Source organism: Pleurodeles waltl, chromosome 1_2 (genome assembly GCF_031143425.1).
Source record: "Pleurodeles waltl isolate 20211129_DDA chromosome 1_2, aPleWal1.hap1.20221129, whole genome shotgun sequence".
Taxonomy (NCBI): domain Eukaryota; kingdom Metazoa; phylum Chordata; class Amphibia; order Caudata; family Salamandridae; genus Pleurodeles; species Pleurodeles waltl.
This window is the reverse complement of record NC_090437.1, coordinates 1,300,761,790-1,300,784,412: the sequence shown is the minus strand read 5'-3', so window position 1 is coordinate 1,300,784,412 and position 22,623 is coordinate 1,300,761,790. Positions and strand designations below refer to the sequence as shown.

Sequence of the window (22,623 nt, the reverse complement as noted above, 5' to 3'; positions counted from 1 at the left end):
TGGAGTTGTGTGTAATGGTTGTATTTGATTAATATGGCAGTAGCAAACAAACCTCTTCCATTTACTTGCATAGCAGTGCCTGGTGGATGGCCTTCTGGCTTGTTTTATGACTTCCATACATTCTTGGGTAAGTTGTAAGTGCCCGAATTCTAGGATTTCAGGAGCCAGATTGCTAGATTCAGCGATGCTGGATCTGGGTGTCTGATCTTTTGGTTGTGTTGTGTCAACAGATCTGGTCTGTTGGGCAATTTGATGCAGGGTACTACTGATAGGTCTAGCAGCGTTGTGTACCAGGGTTGCCGTGCCCAAGTTGGTGCTATTAATATGAGTTTGTTTTGACTGAGTTTGTTTACCAGGTAAGGAAGGAGAGGGAGAGGAGGAAAAGCGTAAGCAAATATCCCTGACCAGTTCATCCATAGGGCATTGCCTCGGGACTGTTTGTGTGGGTATCTGGATGCGAAGTTTTGGCATTTTGCGTTCTCCTTTGTAGCAAACAAGTCTATCTGAGGTGTTCCCCAGAGTTTGAAATAAGTGTTCAGAATTTGGGGGTGAATTTCCCATTCGTGGACCTGTTGGTGATCGAGAGAGATTGTCTGCGAGTTGATTTTGGATCCCTGGTATAAATTGTGCTATTAGGCGAATTTGGTTGTGAATTGCCCAACGCCAAATCTTTTGAGCTAGCAGGCTTAACTGCGCGGAGTGCCTCCCCCCCTGGCTTGTTTAGATAATACATTGTTGTCATGTTGTCTGTTTTGACAAGAATGTATTATTGGTTGGAAAGCTTTTAGTGCTTGAAAAACTGCTAGAAGTTCTAGGTGATTTATATGCAGTTTTGTTTGATGTACGTTCCATTGTCCTTGTATGCTGTGTTGATCGAGGTGTGCTCCCCACCCTGTCATGGAAGCATCTGTTATTACGTATTGTGGCACTGGGTCTTGGAAAGGCCGCCCTTTGTTTAAATTTATGTTGTTCCACCACAGAAGCGAGAGGTAAGTTTGGCGGTCTATTAACACCAGATCTAGAAGGTGACCCTGTGCTTGTGACCATTGTGATGCTAGGCACTGTTGTAAGGGCCTCATGTGCAGTCTTGCGTTTGGGACAATGGCTATGCATGAAGACATCATGCCTAGGAGTTGTAGTACCATCTTTGCTTGTATCCTTTGTGTTGGATACATGCGTTGTATGATGGTGCTGAAATTTTGAATTCTTTGTGGACTTGGAGTGGCTACTCCTTTTGATGCGTCTATTATGGCTCCCAGGTATTGTTGTACCTTGCGCGGCAGAATTTTGGATTTTGTGAAATTGACGGTGAACCCTAGTTTGAATAGGGTTTGTATGATATGATTTGTGTGATTTGAGCACTCTATTAACGAATGGGCCTTGATTAGCCAGTCTAGATATGGGAACACATGTATTTGCTGCCTTCTTATGTGTGCAGCGACCACCGCTAGACATTTGGTAAAGACTCTTGGTGCGGTTGTTAATCCGAAAGGCAGTACCTTGAATTGGTAATGTATTCCCTTGAATACGAACCTTGGGTATTTCCTGTGCGATGGGTGTATTGGTATATGGAAATAAGCATCCTTGAGGTCTAAAGTTGCCATGTAGTCGTGTAGTTTTAACAATGGCAATACTTCTTGTAGTGTGACCATGTGAAAGTGGTCCGATTTGATGAATGTGTTCACTACTCTGAGGTCTAGGATTGGTCTCAGCGTTTTGTCCTTCTTTGGTATCAGAAAGTACAGTGAGTAAACTCCTGTGTTTATTTGTGTGTTTGGCACTAATTCGATTGCATTCTTTTGCAATAGTGCCTGCACTTCTATCTCCAGGAGATTGGAATGGTGTGTTGTCAAATTTTGTGCTTTTGGTGGTATGTCTGGAGGGAATTGTAGAAATTCTATGCAATAACCATGTTGGATAATTGCTAGAACCCAAGTGTCTGTAGTGATTTCCTCCCACGCTTTGTAATAATGACTTATTCTTCCCCCCACTGGTGTTGTGTGGAGGGGGTGAGTGACATGTGAGTCACTGTTTAGTAGTAGGGGTTTTGGGGCTCTGAAATCTTCCTCTATTCCTAGGGAATTGCCCTCCTCTATATTGTCCCCGAAAACCTCCTCTATACTGTCCCTGGTAACTGGACGGTGTTGCTTGTGAGGTGCTGGCTTGTGTGCTCTGACCCCGAAACCCCCCTCGAAAGGGTGTTTTGCGGAATGTGCTGTAATTGCCTCTGCTCTGCGGGGAGTAGAGTGCGCCCATGGCTTTGGCAGTGTCCGTATCTTTTTTGAGTTTCTCAATCGCCGTGTCCACTTCTGGACCGAACAGTTCTTTTTCGTTAAAAGGCATATTGAGAACTGCTTGTTGAATCTCTGGTTTAAATCCAGACGTTCGGAGCCATGCATGCCTTCTGATAGTTACAGATGTATTAATTGTCCGTGCAGCTGTATCTGCAGCGTCCATGGAGGAGCGGATCTGATTGTTGGAAATGGTCTGTCCCTCCTCAACCACTTGTTTTGCCCTATTTTGTAAGTCCTTGGGCAGATGTTCAATGAGATGTTGCATCTCGTCCCAGTGGGCTCTGTCATAGCGCACAAGTAGTGCCTGGGAGTTGGCGATGCGCCACTGGTTTGCAGCTTGTGCTGCGACTCTTACCAGCTGCATCGAACTTGCGGCTTTCTTTATCTGGGGGTGGTGCATCTCCAGATGTGTGGGAGTTGGCCCTTTTCCTAGCTGCTCCTACAACGACAGAGTCTGGTGGCAGCTGTGTAGTGATGAAAACCGGGTCTGTAGGAGGCGCCTTATATTTTTTTTCCACTCTTGGTGTGATAGCCCTACTTTTGCCCAGCTCCTTAAAGATGTCTTTTGCGTGCCGGAGCATACCAGGGAGCATAGGCAGGCTTTGGTATGAGCTGTGGGTGGAGGAGTGTGTTGAATAAAAAATCATCCTCGACCTGTTCTGAGTGGAGGCTTACGTTGTGAAATTGTGCTGCTCTAGCCACCACTTTAGAATACGCGGTGCTGTCCTCTGGTGGAGATGGCTTCGTAGGGTATGCCTCCGGACTGTTATCTGACACTGGGGTGTCGTATAGGTCCCATGCGTCTTGATCTTGGTCACCCTGGCTTATGGTGGTGTGAGCTGGGGAGTGTGATGGAGTTTGTGCTGGCGAGACGTTAATCACGGGTGGAGGAGAGGGTGGTGGGTAACTCTTTTCACCACTTTTGGTTGTGGTGTCTGTTCAGTTTGGAACTCCAACCTTCTCTTTCTTCTAATGGGGGGGAAGGGTGCTTATTTTTCCTGTCCCCTGCTGTATGAAAATACGCTTTTGCGTATGGTCTACATCAGTTGATTGTAGCTCTTCCTCAAACCTATGCTTTTGCATTTGGGAGGTTAGCGAGTGCTCTTCCGTATAAGAGCCTGAAGCTGGGTCGCTTGCAGTTTGTTTCGGCACCGAAACCCTGTCTGTGTGTTTTTTCGGCTCCGAGGTGACTTTTTTCTTTTTCGGGGCCGAAACCTCTCGGCGTCGATCTTCTTCGGTGCCGCTGTCTCGGCGTCGAGCCGTGTCCACACCGGCATCTCGGTGTCGAGGCTTGTCTCCAGCACTTTCTCGGTCCCGAGAAGGCTGCGTGCCGGTGTCTCGACCGGAGTCGGACGATCTCGGCACTGTTTGGGCCTTTTTCAGTGCCGACGGTCGGTCACCGAATTTATGGGTGGAGCCATGGCCTGATGGCAGTGGCGTCCCCTGGGCCTTTTAAATCTTCCTCTGTGTGGTTTTCAACGTCTTACTCACGGTTTGTGTATCGTCGAATCCTTCGGAGTCAGATTCTGGGATCGAGAAGGTACCTTCCTCTTCTTGTTCCTCGAACTCCCGGTGGGCTGTCGGCGCGGACGCCATTTGAAGTCTTCTGGCTCGACGGTCTCTGAGTGTTTTTCGGGACCGGAACGCACGACAGGCCTCGCAGGTGTCTTCACTGTGCTCAGGTGACAGGCACAGGTTACAGACCAAGTGTTGGTCTGTATAGGGGTATTTATTGTGGCATTTGGGGCAGAAACGGAACGGGGTCCGTTCCATCGGCGTTCTTCAGCACGCGGTCGGGCCGACCAGGCCCCGACGGGGGATCGAAAAACTACCCCGAAGGGCACCGGAGCTCTTCGATGCGGTGTTGAATCTAACTACGCCGATCCCGAACGCAACAATACCGACGAAAATCTTCCGAAATTAGCTATCTTTCCGTTCCGAAACTCGGAGCGACAGGAACACGTCCGAACCCGATGGCGGAAAAAAAACAATCGAAGATGGAGTCGACGCCCATGCGCAATGGAGACAAAAGGAGGAGTCACTCGGTCCCGTGACTCGAAAGACTTCTTCGAAGAAAAACAACTTGTAACACTCCGGCCCAACACCAGATGGCGAGCTATTGCAAAACATGCGTATCTACAGCGACAGATGCCATCGAACGTACAGGTTAGGGAAAGAACACTGGTGCTGGGGCCTGGTTAGCAGGCCTCAGCACACTTTCAATTCAAAACATAGCATCAGCAAAGGCAAAAAGTCAGGGGGTAACCATGCCAAGGAGGCATTTCCTTACACAGGCCGAAAAAGTGGTCTGAGCAGTAGGGGAAAGTGTTTTCAGCTCCGAAGATGGGCTTCGGTGGGTCGACTCCCAAGATGAGTGTGGATGTTTCGGCTCCGATGTAGTATGACTGTTCCGAAGTGGAAGCCTCCATCTTTCGACTCAATGCCGAAACAGGAGTGACAGACTATTGTGGGAGTAAGTCTTGGCCTTTTTTTGCACCGAACCTGAGGGTCAGTCGATTTGATGTTTTTGGGTTGAACCACGGCTATCAAGCTGTGGTATACACAAGGCCTTCTGTGATTTTTATAGTTTGTTAGGAAGTGGCTGGTGTACTCGCGTACTGCGCCGCAGGGAGTACCTAGCTGTCCTCATCTGAATCTCGGTAGGAGTCAATCTCGAATGGAGACTGCCGTCTATGCCTCTTCCTCACCACAAATGTTGGGTGTTTTGTCTGTGGACTTTAAAGCCATCTCCAACTGCCTTGCTCTTTGGTCTCATAAGGTCTTCTTCGATCAAAAGGACCAATACCTTGCAGGTCTCTTCCTGGTGGTCTGGAGAAAGTAACTTGCCGTGGCACCGAGGGCAGAATCGGAATGGAGTCCACCCCATGAGCCTGTGACGCAGCAGGCCCGAAGAGACCCGAGAAGGGCACGGGTGCCCAAAAGGGCATTTATTTGAACCAGACGCTACAATCGGAGAGTCGTCAGAACCCGCATTTGAAAACTATACAGACATTAAGATAAAGGAAAGAAGTTCAGATAGTACTGAAACGAAAGTAACAAGCAACAGGGAGCACATCCGAACCAGACAGCGGAAAGAAAATCTATGCCCATGAACACTATCACCGAGAGGTGGAGTCACTATCCTGTGACTTGAAAAAAGCTTCTTCCAAGAAAAACAACTTGTAACACTCCGAGCCCACACTAGATGGTGATCTATGCACAGCCTGTGTATCTGCAGCTACACATGCCATCAAACACACATACACAGCGTTGTCATAATGAAACTCACCTACTGCAATCTTTGGATCATAAGGTAGCATCTTTGCTGGAAGGTCCAATTTTCTTCGTTTAGACTCAACTTCATCTTTTGATGCATCTGTTCAAGAATAAATATGATTAGTTGTGAATTAGCTACGATTCACTCTTAACCAATGCCACCCAACTGGCCTCTACTTTAACCCAATACAAGATTAAAATGGCTGATGCTATTAAAGCATCACCATGCATTCATCATAAGCATAAAAAAAAGGCTGACCTTAAGGTATACCTTTCTTACATTTGATAATAGTTACTTAACTGTAGTAGTAATTTTGCAACTATAAGATTTTCTGGATTCACAAGCTGTGCATTACTGGCCCAGCTTTTCCTGAAATTTGGCACGAGGTCATGCATAGAAGCTACAATGCTAATATTCAGGGTCGACACCCCAATTGAACTTGCTTAGTGACATTTTTTACCAGTAAGACTGGCCCTACAGAATGGCTGGAGCCACCTACGTGCAGAATTGAAAAGGGGAGAGGTGGCCACTAAAGAAACATTAACGAAGTGCTTACTCACCCACGAAAAGCTCCCTGTTAGCACGAGACTCAGATCTTGGAGTGATAGACCAGACAGGGTGTTTCCGTTTTCCTTTCTTACTTGTGTATTACTTTACTCAGTGTTCCCACTGCTTACTCATCCATGAAAAGCTCCCCGATAGCTTGAGACTCAGTCAAACCTTGGAGTGATAAGCTAGAAAGGGGAGCTCTCTTCCGGACTTTCAGTTCCTACTACTGTTCGTGACTTTACTCTGTTTCCCGCTCCTATTTCAATGGTCATACTGTTGAGAATCTTGGTATAGGCAACAACTCTCCTATAGCTGGGCTTGTGGCTTGCACACCAAAGGATGAGACTATGTGGTAACATGTACTTCCTGTCATCGGCACTCTAGTTTTAACGTTTTAGATCTTTTAGAATTAATCACATCGTATGAAATGAGAGATCTCAATGACAGCCTTTAGCTCAGCATCTACACTGAGGTGCAGATTGCATTATATGTAGGCTGCTCATATATTTAAGGTCATTAGAATTGATAAATGACAGGATTCTGATTCTAGTACACTTTGTACTGACATTTACACCTGGATGCAGTGAGGCAGATGATATTGTACATGACTAGAAGTATTTTTATGGTAAAGTATTTGCGTTTTTTGCAATGATTTTAAGCAGTTATGTAATAAAGCTATTACTACTACTATTTGCCCATTTTGTGTATGTGGCTGGAATTGTATATTTAACTTCTTATAAAGTCTCACCTGAAAGAGTGCATACCCACCCATTCCTTAATGCTGGCTTCATGGTCACTCAACTCCTTGCTCTCTAATTGGTCAGTCATGCTGATTTCATTTTCTCTTAATGTTCGTACCTTCGGGGGAGAATCAACCAGGCAGACTTCAGTCCGCAGCCAGTGTCCTTCAATGGTCTTGCACGTCTGGAGGTACTTTACATTTTTTTTTTTTTTTTTTGCTTAAGCACTCCAGGAGTGCATTTGTTTTCTAGTGGCCTCCGTCACATGCTTTGATCTCTGTCCACCCCTTGTGCTATCTATTGCTTATGTTCTTCTCCCGGTGATCTCTCATCTGTGTACCTATGTGCTTCTCTACCGTCTCCCCCTGAATCATGCTCCACAATGGTCTCTCGCAGTGCCCTGTGCTTCTCTTGCCCATATTTGTTGCTTTCCCCATCCTCTGTTGCTTTGTCGGTCTATTGCGCCAATGTGCTTCTGTGTTTTTCCTACTACTTTTGTTTTACATTTTTATTTTGACTTACCTCAAATCTTCTGTTGCTGCTACTGCTGTTCTACTTTTAAGGTCTGTTCTAAAATGGCCAGACATACGTGCTGTGTAAACCCAGCAAAGCGCATCTGGCAACCAGGCACATGTCCGGCTTAAAGAAGCACTGGGTGGCATTTATTGAGCACTTGTATGTAGTCTGCAATGTGCACGTTTGCTGAAAGGAAACAGGCTTTTTGCAGGTTTTACCTCACTTTTTACCCCTATTTTGGCCACTAGGTACTGATATACGCCCTGAGCACTGCTAATAAGGACTTCATGCATGTACTATAACCCCTAAAAGGGTGCATGTTTAATTGGCTTGACCCCAATAGGCATATCCCAACTTGCTTTTTAGATCACTGTAGGACGTTGGCTCTGTATATACTATTTCAAAGTAAGAAATAGTGTGCACAGAGTCCAAGGGTTCCCCTTAGAGGTAAGATAGTGGCAAAAGTAGATAATTCTAATGCTCTATTTTGTGGTAGTGTGGTCGAGCAGTAGGCTTATCAGAGGGTAGTGTTAAGCATTTGTTGTACACACGCAGGCAATAAATGAGGAACACACACTCAAAGACTTACTCCAGGCCAATAGGTTTTTATAATGGAAATGAAAATGTCACTTACCCAGTGTACATCTGTTTGTGGCATCAGTCGCTGTAGATTCGCATGTTTTGCAATAGCTCGCCATCTGGTGTTGGGCCGGAGTGTTACAAGTTGTTTTTCTTCGAAGAAGTCTTTCGAGTCACGGGACCGAGTGACTCCTTTTGTCTCCATTGCGCATGGGCGTCGACTCCATCTTCGATTGTTTTTCCCCGCAGAGGGTGAGGTAGGAGTTGAATTGTAGTAATAGTGCCCATGCAATGGAGTGACTAAGTATGTACCTATTTAAGGTTGAGATGATACATATACAAATAGTTGAAGGTAACTTCCAAACTGCTACAGGCTCCCGGGGAGGCGGGTGGGCACATGCGAATCTACAGCGACTGATGCCACAAACAGATGTACACTGGGTAAGTGACATTTTCAGTTCGATGGCATCTGTCGCTGTAGATACGCATGTTTTGCATAGACTAGTAAGCAGTTATCTCCCCAAAAGCGGTGGCTCAGCCTGTAGGAGTGGAAGTAGTTTGAAATAATGTTCTTAATACGGCTTGACCTACTGTGGCTTGTTGTGCGGATAACATCTACACAGTAGTGCTTGGTGAATGTGTGAGGCGTAGACCATGTGGCTGCCTTACATATTTCTTGCATTGGGATGTTTCCTAGAAAGGCCATAGTAGCACCCTTCTTTCTGGTTGAGTGTGCCCTTGGTGTAATGGGCAGCTGTCGTTTAGCTTTAAGGTAGCAGATTTGGATGCATTTAACTATCCATCTGGCTATACCTTGTTTTGATATTGGGTTTCCTGCATGAGGTTTTTGAAATGCAATAAATAGTTGTTTAGTCTTTCTGATGTTCTTTGTTCTGTCAATGTAATACATTAATGCTCTTTTGACATCTAATGTATGTAGTGCCCTTTCAGCTACGGTATCTGGCTGTGGAAAGAACACTGGAAGTTCCACTGTTTGATTTAGATGGAACGGTGAAATAAACTTTGGCAAAAATTTAGGATTAGTCCTTAGGACGACCTTATTCTTGTGTAGTTGTATAAAAGGTTCTTGTATTGTAAACGCCTGAATCTCGCTTACTCTTCTTAGGGAAGTAATGGCGATGAGAAATGCAACCTTCCAGGTTAGGAACTGTATTTCGCAGGAGTGCATGGGTTCAAAAGGTGGACCCATAAGTCTAGTTAGGACAACATTTAGGTTCCATGAAGGAACAGGTGGTGTTCTTGGTGGTATAATTCTCCTAAGGCCCTCCATGAATGCTTTAATGACTGGTATCTTATATAGGGAAGTTGAATAGGTAGTCTGCAGGTATGCAGATATTGCTGCAAGGTGTATTTTAATGGAAGAGAAAGCCAGGTTAGATTTTTGTAAGTGAAGCAAGTAGCCCACTACATGTTCTGGAGTTGTGTGTAAAGGTTGTATTTGATTAATATGGCGGTAGCAAACAAACCTCTTCCATTTACTTGCATAGCAGTGCCTGGTGGATGGCCTTCTGGCTTGCTTTATGACTTCCATACATTCTTGGGTAAGTTGTAAGTGCCCGAATTCTAGGATCTCAGGAGCCAGATTGCTAGATTCAGCGATGCTGGATCTGGGTGTCTGATCTTTTGGTTGTGTTGTGTCAACAGATCTGGCCTGTTGGGCAATTTGATGTAGGGTACTACTGATAGGTCTAGCAGCGTTGTGTACCAGGGTTGCCTTGCCCAAGTTGGTGCTATCAATATGAGTTTGAGTTTGTTTTGACTGAGTTTGTTTACCAGGTAAGGAAGGAGAGGGAGAGGAGGAAAAGCGTAAGCAAATATCCCTGACCAGTTCATCCATAGGGCATTGCCTAGGGACTGTTTGTGTGGGTATCTGGATGCGAAGTTTTGGCATTTTGCGTTCTCCTTCGTCGCAAACAAGTCTATTTGAGGTGTTCCCCAGAGTTTGAAATAGGTGTTCAGAATTTGGGGGTGAATTTCCCATTCGTGGACCTGTTGGTGATCGAGAGAGGTTGTCTGCGAGTTGATTTTGGATCCCTGGTATAAATTGTGCTATTAGGCGAATTTGGTTGTGAATTGCCCAACGCCAAATTTTTTGTGCTAGCAGGCTTAACTGCGTGGAGTGTGTCCCCCCTTGCTTGTTTAGATAATACATTGTTGTCATGTTGTCTGTCTTGACGAGAATGTATTTGTGAACTATTATTGGTTGGAAAGCTTTTAGTGCTTGAAAAACTGCTAGTAGTTCTAGGTGATTTATATGCAGTTTTGTTTGATGTACGTTCCATTGTCCTTGTATGCTGTGTTGATCGAGGTGTGCTCCCCACCCTGTCATGGAAGCATCTGTCGTTATTACGTATTGTGGCACTGGGTCTTGGAAAGGCCGCCCCTTGTTTAAATTTATGTTGTTCCACCACAGAAGCGAGAGGTAAGTTTGGCGGTCTATTAACACCAGATCTAGAAGATGACCCTGTGCTTGAGACCACTGTGATGCTAGGCACTGTTGTAAGGGCCTCATGTGCAGTCTTGCGTTTGGGACAATGGCTATGCATGAAGACATCATGCCTAGGAGTTGTAATATCATCTTTGCTTGTATCTTTTGTGTTGGATACATGCATTGTATGATGGTGTTGAAATTTTGAATTCTTTGGGGACTTGGAGTGGCTACTCCTTTTGTTGTGTCTATTATGGCTCCTAGGTATTGTTGTACCTTGCACGGCAGAATGTTGGATTTCGTGAAGTTGACGGTGAACCCTAGTTTGAAGAGGGTTTGTATGATCTGATTTGAGCACTCTACTAATGAATGGGCCTTGATTAGCCAGTCGTCTAGATATGGGAACACATGTATTTGCTGCCTTCTGATGTGTGCAGCGACTACCGCTAGACATTTGGTAAAGACTCTTGGTGCGGTTGTTAATCCGAAAGGCAGTACCTTCAATTGGTAATGTATTCCTTTGAATACAAACCTTAGGTATTTCCTGTGCGATGGGTGTATTGGTATATGGAAATACGCGTCCTTGAGGTCTAAAGTTGACATGTAGTCGTGTAGTTTTAGCAATGGTAATACCTCTTGTAGTGTGACCATGTGAAAGTGGTCTGATTTGATGAATGTGTTCACTATTCTGAGGTCTAGGAGTGGTCTCAGCGTTTTGTCCTTCTTTGGTATCAGAAAGTACAGTGAGTAAACTCCTGTGTTTATTTGTGTGTTTGGCACTAATTCGATTGCATTCTTTTGCAATAGTGCCTGCACTTCTATCTCCAGGAGATTGGAATGATGTTTTGTCAAATTTTGTGCTTTTGGTGGAATGTTTGGAGGGAATTGTAGAAATTCTATGCAATAACCATGTTGGATAATTGCTAGAACCCAAGTGTCTTTAGTGATTTCCTCCCATGCTTTGTAATAATGACTTATTCTTCCCCCCACTGGTGTTGTGTGGAGGGGGTGAGTGACATGTGAGTCACTGCTTAGTAGTAGGGGTTTTGGGGCTTTGAAATTTTCCTCTATTCCTAGGGAATTGCCCTCCTCTATATTGTCCCCGAAAACCTCCTCTGTACTGTCCCTGGTAACTGGACGGTGTTGCCTGTGAGGTGCTGGCTTGTGTGCTTTGACCCCGAAACCCCCCTCTAAAGGGTGTTTTACGGAATGTGCTATAATTCCCTCTGCTCTGCGGGGAGTAGAGTGCGCCCATGGCTTTAGCAGTGTCCGTGTCTTTTTTGAGTTTCTCAATCGCTGTGTCCACTTCTGGACCGAACAGTTCTTTTTCGTTAAAAGGCATATTGAGAACGGCTTGCTGAATCTCTGGTTTAAATCCAGACGTTCGGAGCCATGCATGCCTTCTGATAGTTACAGATGTATTAATTGTCCGTGCAGCTGTATCTGCAGTGTCCATGGAGGAGCGGATTTGGTTGTTGGAAATGGTCTGTCCCTCCTCAACCACTTGTTTTGCCCTATTTTGTAGGTCCTTGGGCAGATGGTCAATGAGATGTTGCATCTCATCCCAATGGGCTCTGTCATAGCGCGCAAGTAGTGCCTGGGAGTTAGCGATGCGCCACTGGTTTGCAGCTTGTGCTGCGACTCTTACCAGCTGCATCGAACTTGCGGCTTTCTTTATCTGGGGGTGGTGCATCTCCAGATGTGTGGGAGTTGGCCCTTTTCCTAGCTGCTCCTACAACGACAGAGTCTGGTGGCAGCTGTGTAGTGATGAAAGCCGGGTCTGTAGGAGGCGCCTTATACTTTTTTTCCACTCTTGGTGTGATTGCCCTACTTTTGACCGGCTCCTTAAAGATTTCTTTTGCGTGCCGGAGCATACCAGGGAGCATAGGCAGGCTTTGGTAGGAGCTGTGGGTGGAGGAGAGTGTGTTGAATAAAAAGTCATCCTCGACCTGTTCTGAGTGGAGGCTTACATTGTGAAATTGTGCTGCTCTAGCCACCACTTGAGAATACGCAGTGCTGTCCTCTGGTGGAGATGGCTTCGTAGGGTATGCCTCCGGACTGTTATCTGACACTGGGGCGTCGTACAAGTCCCATGCGTCTTGATCTTGGTCACCCTGGCTCATGGTGGTGTGAGCTGGGGAATGTGATGGAGTTTGTGCTGGTGAGACGTTAATCACAGGTGGAGGAGAGGGTGGTGGGGTAACTTTTTTCACCACTTTTGTTTGTGGTGTTTGTTCAGTTTGGAACTCCAATCTTCTCTTTCTTCTAATAGGGGGAAGGGTGCTTATTTTTCCTGTCCCCTGCTGTATGAAAATACGCTTTTGCGTATGGTCTACATCCGCTGAGTGTAGTTCTTCCTCAAACCTATGCTTTTGCATTTGGGAGGTTAGCGAGTGCTCTTCTGTATAAGAGCCTGAAACTGGGTCGTTGCAGTTTGTTTCGGCACCGAAACCGTGTCTGCATCTTTTTTCGGCTCCGAGGTGATCGATCTTCTTCGGTGCCGCTGTCTCGGCGTCGAGCCGTGTCTACACCGGTATCTCGGTGTCCACGCTTGTCTCCAGCACTTTCTCGGTCCCGAGAAGGCTGCGCGCCGGTGTCTCGACTGGAGTCGGACGATCTTGGCACTGTTTGGGCCTTTTTCGGTGCCGACGGTCGGTCACCGAATTTATGGGTCGAGCCATGGCCTGATGGCAGTGGCGTCCCCTGGGCCTTGTAAATCTTCTTTTGAGTGGTTTTCGACGTCCTACTCACGGTTTGTGTATCGTCGAATCCTTCGGAGTCCGATTCTTGGATCGAAAAGGATCCCTCCTCTTGTTCCTCGAACTCCCGGTGGGCTGTCGGCGCGGACGCCATCTGAAGTCTTCTGGCTCGACGGTCTCGGAGAGTTTTTCGGGACCGGAACGCACGACAGGCCTCGCAGGTGTCTTCGCTGTGCTCAGGTGACAGGCACAGTGTAAAGAAATGGCTCCCTGTTGCAGTTACCCCCCACTTTTTGCCTGATACTGATGCTGACTTGACTGAGAAGTGTGCTGGGACCCTGCTAACCAGGCCCCAGCACCAGTGTTCTTTCACCTAAAATGTACCATTGTTTCCACAATTGGCACAACCCTGGCACCTAGGTAAGTCCCTTGTAACTGGTACCCCTGGTACCAAGGGCCCTGATGCCAGGGAAGGTCTCTAAGGGCTGCAGCATGTCTTATGCCACCCTAGGGACCCCTCACTCAGCACAGACACACTGCTTGCCAGCTTGTGTGTGCTGATGGGGAGAAAATGACTAAGTCGACATGGCACTCCCCTCAGGGTGCCATGCCAACCTCCCACTGCCTGTGGCATAGGTAAGTCACCCCTCTAGTAGGCCTTACAGCCCTAAAGCAGGGTGCACTATACCACAGGTGAGGGCATATGTGCATGAGCACTATGCCCCTACAGTGTCTAAGCAAAACCTTAGACATTGTAAGTGCAGGGTAGCCATAAGAGTATATGGGCTGGGAGTCTGTCAAAAACGAACTCCACAGCTCCATAATGGCTACACTGAATACTGGGAAGTTTAGTATCAAACTTCTCAGAATAATAAACCCACACTGATGCCAGTGTTGGATTTATTAAAAAATGCACACAGAGGGCATCTTAGAGATACCCCCTGTATTTTACCCAATTGTTCAGTGCAGGACTGACTGGTCTGTGCCAGCCTGCTGCTGAGAGACGAGTGTCTGACCTCATGCGGTGAGAGCCTTTGTGCTCTCTGAGGACAGAAACAAAGCCTGCTCTGGGTGGAGGTGCTTCACATCTCCCCCCTGCAGGAACTGTAACACCTAGCAGTGAGCTTCAAAGGCTCAAGCTTCGTGTTACAATGCCCCAGGGCACTCCAGCTAGTGGAGATGCCCGCCTCCTGGACCCAGCCCCCACTTTTGGCGGCAAGTCCAGGAGAGATAATGAGAAAAACAAGGAGGAGTCACTGGCCAGTCAGGACAGCCCCTAAGGTGTCCTGAGCTGAGGTGCCTCTGACTTTTAGAAATCCTCCATCTTGAAGAAGGAGGATTCCCCCAATAGGGATAGGAATGTGACCCCCTCCCCTTGGGAGGAGGCACAAAGAGGGTGTACCCACCCTCAGGGCTAGTAGCCATTGGCTACTAACCCCCCAGACCTAAACACGCCCTTAAATTTAGTATATAAGGGCTTCCCTGAACCGAAGAATTTAGATTCCTGCAACTACAAGAAGAAGGACTGCCTAGCTGAAAACCCCTGCAGAGGAAGACCAGAAGACGACAACTGCCTTGGCTCCAGAAACTCACCGGCCTGTCTCCTGCCTTCCAAAGATCCTGCTCCAGCGACGCCTTCCAAAGGGACCAGCGACCTCGACATCCTCGGAGGACTGCCCCTGCTTCGAAAAGACAAGAAACTCCCGAGGACAGCGGACCTGCTCCAAGAAAGGCTGCAACTTTGTTTCCAGCAGCTTTGAAAGAACCCTGCAAGCTCCCCGCAAGAAGCGGGAGACTTGCAACACTGCACCCGGCGACCCCGACTCGGCTGGTGGAGATCCAACACCTCAGGAGGGACCCCAGGACTACTCTGATACTGTGAGTACCAAAACCTGTCCCCCCTGAGCCCCCACAGCGCCGCCTGCAGAGGGAATCCCGAGGCTTCCCCTGACCGCGACTCTTTGAATCCAACGTCCCGACGCCTGGGAGAGACCCTGCACCCGCAGCCCCCAGGACCTGAAGGACCGGACTTTCACTGGAGAAGTGACCCCCAGGAGTCCCTCTCCCTTGCCCAAGTGGAGGTTTCCCCGAGGAATCCCCCCCTTGCCTGCCTGCAGCGCTGAAGAGATCCCGAGATCTCTCATAAACTAACATTGCGAACCCGACGCCTGTTTCTACACTGCACCCGGCCGCCCCCGCGCTGCTGAGGGTGAAATTTCTGTGTGGACTTGTGTCCCCCCCGGTGCCCTACAAAACCCCCCTGGTCTGCCCTCCGAAGACGTGGGTACTTACCTGCAAGCAGACCGGAACCGGGGCACCCCCTTCTCTCCATTCTAGCCTATGCGTTTTGGGCACCACTTTGAACTCTGCACCTGACCGGCCCTGAGCTGCTGGTGTGGTGACTTTGGGGTTGCTCTGAACCCCCAACGGTGGGCTACCTTGGACCAAGAACTGAACCCTGTAAGTGTCTTACTTACCTGGTGTAAGGAAATGCCTCCTTGGCATGGTTGCCCCCTGACTTTTTGCCTTTGCTGATGCTATGTTTACAATTGAAAGTGTGCTGAGGCCTGCTAACCAGGCCCCAGCACCGGTGTTCTTTCCCTAACCTGTACTTTTGTATCCACAATTGGCAGACCCTGGCATCCAGATAAGTCCCTTGTAACTGGTACTTCTAGTACCAAGGGCCCTGATGCCAAGGAAGGTCTCTAAGGGCTGCAGCATGTCTTATGCCACCCTGGAGACCTCTCACTCAGCACAGACACCCTGCTTGCCAGCTTGTGTGTGCTAGTGAGGACAAAACGAGTAAGTCGACATGGCACTCCCCTCAGGGTGCCATGCCAGCCTCTCACTGCCTATGCAGTATAGGTAAGACACCCCTCTAGCAGGCCTTACAGCCCTAAGGCAGGGTGCACTATACCATAGGTGAGGGTACCAGTGCATGAGCATGGTACCCCTACAGTGTCTAAACAAAACCTTAGACATTGTAAGTGCAGGGTAGCCATAAGAGTATATGGTCTGGGAGTTTGTCAAACACGAACTCCACAGCACCATCATGGCTACACTGAAAACTGGGAAGTTTGGTATCAAACTTCTCAGCACAATAAATGCACACTGATGCCAGTGTACATTTTATTGTAAAATACACCCCAGAGGGCACCTTAGAGGTGCCCCCTGAAACTTAACCGACTATCTGTGTAGGCTGACTAGTTTTAGCAGCCTGCCACAAACCGAGACATGTTGCTGGCCCCATGGGGAGAGTGCCTTTGTCACTCTGAGGCCAGTAACAAAGCCTGCACTGGGTGGAGATGCTAACACCTCCCCCAGGCAGGAATTGTCACACCTGGCGGTGAGCCTCAAAGGCTCACCTCCTTTGTGCCAAACCAGCAGGACACTCCAGCTAGTGGAGTTGCCCGCCCCCTCCGGCCAGGCCCCACTTTTGGCGGCAAGGCCGGAGAAGATAATGAGAAAAACAAGGAGGAGTCACTGGCCAGTCAGGACAGCCCCTAAGGTGTCCTGAGCTGAAGTGACTCTAACTTTTAGAAATCCTCCATCTTGCAGATGGAGGATTCCCCCAATAGGGTTAGGATTGTGACCCCCTCCCCTTGGGAGGAGGCACAAAGAGGGTGTACCCACCCTCAGGGCTAGTAGCCATTGGCTACTAACCCCCCAGACCTAAACACGCCCTTAAATTTAGTATTTAAGGGCTACCCTGAACCCTAGAAAATTAGATTCCTGCAACTACAAGAAGAAGGACTGCCTAGCTGAAAACCCCTGCAGAGGAAGACCAGAAGACGACAACTGCCTTGGCTCCAGAAACTCACCGGCCTGTCTCCTGCCTTCCAAAGATCCTGCTCCAGCGACGCCTTCCAAAGGGACCAGCGACCTCGACATCCTCTGAGGACTGCCCCGGCTTCGAAAAGACAAGAAACTCCCGAGGACAGCGGACCTGCTCCAAGAAAAGCTGCAACTTTGTTTCCAGCAGCTTTAAAGAACCCTGCAAGCTCCCCGCAAGAAGCGTGAGACTTGCAACACTGCACCCGGCGACCCCGACTCGGCTGGTGGCGATCCAACACCTCAGGAGGGACCCCAGGACTACTTTGATACTGTGAGTACCAAAACCTGTCCCCCCTGAGCCCCCACAGCGCCGCCTGCAGAGGGAATCCCAAGGCTTCCCCTGACCGCGACTCTTTGAACCTAAAGTCCCGACGCCTGGGAGAGACCCTGCACCCGCAGCCCCCAGGACCTGAAGGACCGGACTTTCACTGGAGAAGTGACCCCCAGGAGTCCCTCTCCCTTGCCCAAGTGGAGGTTTCCCCGAGGAATCCCCCCCTTGCCTGCCTGCAGCGCTGAAGAGATCCCGAGATCTCTCAGACTAACATTGCGAACCCGACGCTGGTTTCTACACTGCACCCGGCCGCCCCCGCGCCGCTGAGGGTGAAATTTCTGTGTGGACTTGTGTCCCCCCCGGTGCCCTACAAAACCCCCCTGGTCTGCCCTCCGAAGACGCGGGTACTTACCTGCAAGCAGACCGGAACCGGGGCACCCCCTTCTCTCCATTCTAGCCTATGTGTTTTGGGCACCACTTTGAACTCTGCACCTGACCGGCCCTGAGCTGCTGGTGTGGTGACTTTGGGGTTGCTCTGAACCCCCAACGGTGGGCTACCTTGGACCAAGAACTAAGCCCTGTAAGTGTCTTACTTACCTGGTTAACCTAACAAATACTTACCTCCCCTAGGAACTGTGAAAATTGCACTAAGTGTCCACTTTTAAAACAGCTATTTGTGAATAACGTGAAAAGTATACATGCAATTTTGATGATTTGAAGTTCCTAAAGTACTTACCTGCAATACCTTTCGAATGAGATATTACAAGTAGAATTTGAACCTGTGGTTCTTAAAATAAACTAAGAAAATATATTTTTCTATACAAAAACCTATTGGCTGGATTTGTCTCTGAGTGTGTGTACCTCATTTATTGTCTATGTGTATGTACAACAAATGCTTAACACTACTCCTTGGATAAGCCTACTGCTCGACCACACTACCACAAAATAGAGCATTAGTATTATCTATTTTTTGCCACTATCTTACCTCTAAGGGGAACCCTTGGACTCTGTGCATACTATTCCTTACTTTGAAATAGTGCATACAGAGCCAACTTCCTACACCTGGTAAAACTAACAAAAACTTACCTCCCCCAGGAACTGTGAAAATTGCACTAAGTGTCCACTTTTAAAACAGCTATTTGTCAATAACTTGTAAAGTATACATGCAATTTTTATGATTTAAAGTTCCTAAAGTACTTACCTGCAATACCTTTCGAATGAGATATTACAAGTAGAATTTGAACCTGTGGTTCTTAAAATAAACTAAGAAAAGATATTTTTCTATAACAAAACCTGTTGGCTGGATTTGTCTCTGAGTGTGTGTACCTCATTTATTGTCTATGTGTATGTACAACAAATGCTTAACACTACTCCTTGGATAAGCCTACTGCTCGACCACACTACCACAAAATAGAGCATTAGTATTATCTCTTTTTACCACTATTTTACCTCTAAGGGGAACCCTTGGACTCTGTGCATGCTATTCCTTACTTTGAAATAGCACATACAGAGCCAACTTCCTACACACAGGTTGCAGACCAAGTGTTGGTCTGTATAGGGGTATTTATTGTGGCATTTGGGACAGAAACGGAACGGGGTCCGTTCCATCGGCGTTCTTCTGCACGCGGTCGGGCCGACCAGGCCCCGACGGGGGATCGAAAAAATTACCCCGAAGGGCACCGGAGCCCTTCGATCTTAGACGCGGTGTTGAATCTAACTACGCCGACCCCGAACGCAACAATACCGACAAAAATCTTCTGAAATTAGCTATTTTTCCGTTCCGAAACTCGGAGCGACAGGAACACGTCCGAACACGATGGCGGAAAAAAAACAATCGAAGATGGAGTCGACGCCCATGCGCAATGGAGACAAAAGGAGGAGTCACTCGGTCCCATGACTCGAAAGACTTCTTCGAAGAAAAACAACTTGTAACACTCCGGCCCAACACCAGATGGCGAGCTATTGCAAAACATGCGTATCTACAGCGACAGATGCCATCGAACTGAAAATGTCACTTACCCAGTGTACATCTGTTCGTGGCATCAGTCGCAGTAGATTCGCATGTTCTGCAATAGCTCGCCATCTGGTGTTGGGCCGGAGTGTTACAAGTTGTTTTTCTTCGAAGAAGTCTTTCGAGTCACGGGACCGAGTGACTCCTCCTTTTGTCTCCATTGCGCATGGGCGTCGACTCCATCTTCGATTGTTTTTCCCCGCAGAGGGTGAGGTAGGAGTTGAATTGTAGTAATAGTGCCCATGCAATGGAGTGACTAAGTATGCACCTATTTAAGGTTGAGATGATACATATATAAATAATTGGAGGTAACTTCCAAACTGCTACAGGCTCCCGGGGAGGCGGGTGGGCACATGCGAATCTACTGCGACTGATGCCACGAACAGATGTACACTGGGTAAGTGACATTTTCAGTTCGATGGCATCTGTCGCTGTAGATACGCATGTTCTGCATAGACTAGTAAGCAGTTATTTCCCCAAAAGCGGTGGATCAGCCTGTAGGAGTGGAAGTAGTCTGAAATAATGTCCTTAATACGGCTTGACCTACTGTGGCTTGTTGCGCGGATAACACGTGTACACAGTAGTGCTTGGTGAATGTGTGAGGCGTAGACCATGTGGCTGCCTTACATATTTCTTGCATTGGGATGTTTCCTAGAAAGGCCATGGTAGCACCTTTCTTTCTGGTTGAGTGTGGCCTTGGTGTAATGGGCAGCTGTCGTTTAGCTTTAAGGTAGCAGATTTGGATGCATTTAACTATCCATCTGGCTATACCTTGTTTTGAAATTGGGTTTCCTGCGTGAGGTTTTTGAAAGGCAATAAAGAGTTGTTTAGTCTTTCTGATGTTTTTTGTTCTGTCAATGTAATACATCAATGCTCTTTTGACATCTAATGTATGTAGTGCCCTTTCAGCTATGGTATCTGGCTGTGGAAAGAACACTGGAAGTTCCACTGTTTGATTTAGATGGAACGGTGAAATAACCTTTGGCAAAAATTTAGGATTGGTCCTTAGGACGACTTTATTTTTGTGTAGTTGTATAAAAGGTTCCTGTATTGTAAACGCCTGAATCTCGCTTACTCTTCTTAGGGAAGTAATGGCGATGAGAAATGCCACCTTCCAGGTTAGGAACTGTATTTCGCAGGAGTGCATGGGTTCAAAAGGTGGACCCATAAGTCTAGTTAGGACAACATTTAGGTTCCATGAAGGAACAGGTAGTGTTCTTGGTGGTATAATTCTCCTAAGGCCTTCCATGAATGCTTTAATGACTGGTATCTTATATAGGGAAGTTGAATAGGTAGTCTGCAGGTATGCAGATATTGCTGCAAGGTGAATCTTAATGGAAGAGAAAGCTAGGTTAGATTTTTGTAAGTGAAGCAAGTAACCCACTACATGTTCTGGAGTTGTGTGTAATGGTTGTATTTGATTAATATGGCAGTAGCAAACAAACCTCTTCCATTTACTTGCATAGCAGTGCCTGGTGGATGGCCTTCTGGCTTGTTTTATGACTTCCATACATTCTTGGGTAAGTTGTAAGTGCCCGAATTCTAGGATTTCAGGAGCCAGATTGCTAGATTCAGCGATGCTGGATCTGGGTGTCTGATCTTTTGGTTGTGCTGTGTCAACAGATCTGGCCTGTTGGGCAATTTGATGCAGGGTACCACTGATAGGTCTAGCAGCGTTGTGTACCAGGGTTGCCTTGCCCAAGTTGGTGCTATCAATATGAGTTTGAGTTTGCTTTGACTGAGTTTGTTTACCAGGTAAGGAAGGAGAGGGAGAGGAGGAAAAGCGTAAGCAAATATCCCTGACCAGTTCATCCATAGGGCATTGCCTTGGGATTGTTTGTGTGGGTATCTGGATGCGAAGTTTTGGCATTTTGCGTTCTCCCTTGTCGCAAACAAGTCTATCTGAGGTGTTCCCCAGAGTTTGAAATAAGTGTTCAGAATTTGGGGGTGAATTTCCCATTCGTGGACCTGTTGATGATCTCGAGAGAGATTGTCTGCGAGTTGATTTTGGATCCCTGGTATAAACTGTGCAATTAGGCGAATTTGGTTGTGAAATGCCCAATGCCAAATTTTCTGTGCTAGCAGGCTTAACTGCGTGGAGTGCGTCCCTCCCTGCTTGTTTAGATAATACATTGTTGTCATGTTGTCTGTTTTGACGAGAATGTATTTGTGAACTATTATTGGTTGGAAAGCTTTTAGTGCTTGAAAAACTGCTAGAAGTTCTAGGTGATTGATATGCAGTTTTGTTTGATGTACGTTCCATTGTCCTTGTATGCTGTGTTGATCGAGGTGTGCTCCCCACCCTGTCATGGAAGCATCTGTTATTACGTATTGTGGCACTGGGTCTTGGAAAGGCCGCCCCTTGTTTAGATTTATGTTGTTCCACCACAGAAGCGAGAGGTAAGTTTGGCGGTCTATTAACACCAGATCTAGAAGGTGACCCTGTGCTTGAGACCACTGTGATGCTAGGCATTGTTGTAAGGGCCTCATGTGCAGTCTTGCGTTTGGGACAATGGCTATGCATGATGACATCATGCCTAGGAGTTGTAATACCATCTTTGCCTGTATCTTTTGTGTTGGATACATGCGTTGTATGATGGTGTTGAAATTTAGAATTCTTTGTGGACTTGGAGTGGCTACTCCCTTTGATGTGTCTATTATGGCTCCTAGGTATTGTTGTACCTTGCGCGGCAGAATGTTGGATTTTGTAAAGTTGACGGTGAACCCGAGTTTGAAGAGGGTTTGTATGATCTGATTTGTGTGATTTGAGCACTGTATGAACGAATGGGCCTTGATTAGCCAGTCGTCCAAATATGGGAACACATGTATTTGCTGCCTTCTTATGTGTGCAGCGACCACCGCTAGACATTTGGTAAAGACTCTTGGTGCGGTTGTTAATCCGAAAGGCAGTACCTTGAATTGGTAATGTATTCCTTTGAATACAAACCTTAGGTATTTCCTGTGCGATGGGTGTATTGGTATATGGAAATAAGCATCCTTGAGGTCTAAAGTTGCCATGTAGTCGTGTAGTTTTAGCAATGGCAATACTTCTTGTAGTGTGACCATGTGGAAGTGGTCTGATTTGATGAAAGTGTTCACTACTCTGAGGTCTAGGATTGGTCTCAGCGTTTTGTCCTTCTTTGGTATCAGAAAGTACAGTGAGTAAACTCCTGTGTTTATTTGTGTGTTTGGCACTAATTCGATTGCATTCTTTTGCAATAGTGCCTGCACTTCTATCTCCAGGAGATTGGAATGGTGTGTTGTTAAATTTTGTGCTTTTGGTGGTATGTTTGGAGGGAATTGTAGAAATTCTATGCAATAACCATGTTGGATAATTGCTAGAACCCAAGTGTCTGTAGTGATTTCCTCCCATGCTTTGTAATAATGACCTATTCTTCCCCCCA

The 22,623-nt window shown here is 47.1% G+C and overlaps 1 protein-coding gene across 1 annotated transcript in view; it reads right to left on the bottom strand.

The window, feature by feature from the left end:
- The window catches only part of ZNF638 (zinc finger protein 638), a 383,308-nt gene that overhangs the window by 37,952 nt on the left and 322,733 nt on the right, over positions 1 to 22,623 (bottom strand). The window contains exon 15 of the mRNA XM_069205880.1: positions 5,584 to 5,670. Coding sequence (XP_069061981.1) covers positions 5,584 to 5,670 — 87 coding nt within the window. The remainder of the gene's footprint in view (positions 1 to 5,583; positions 5,671 to 22,623) is intronic.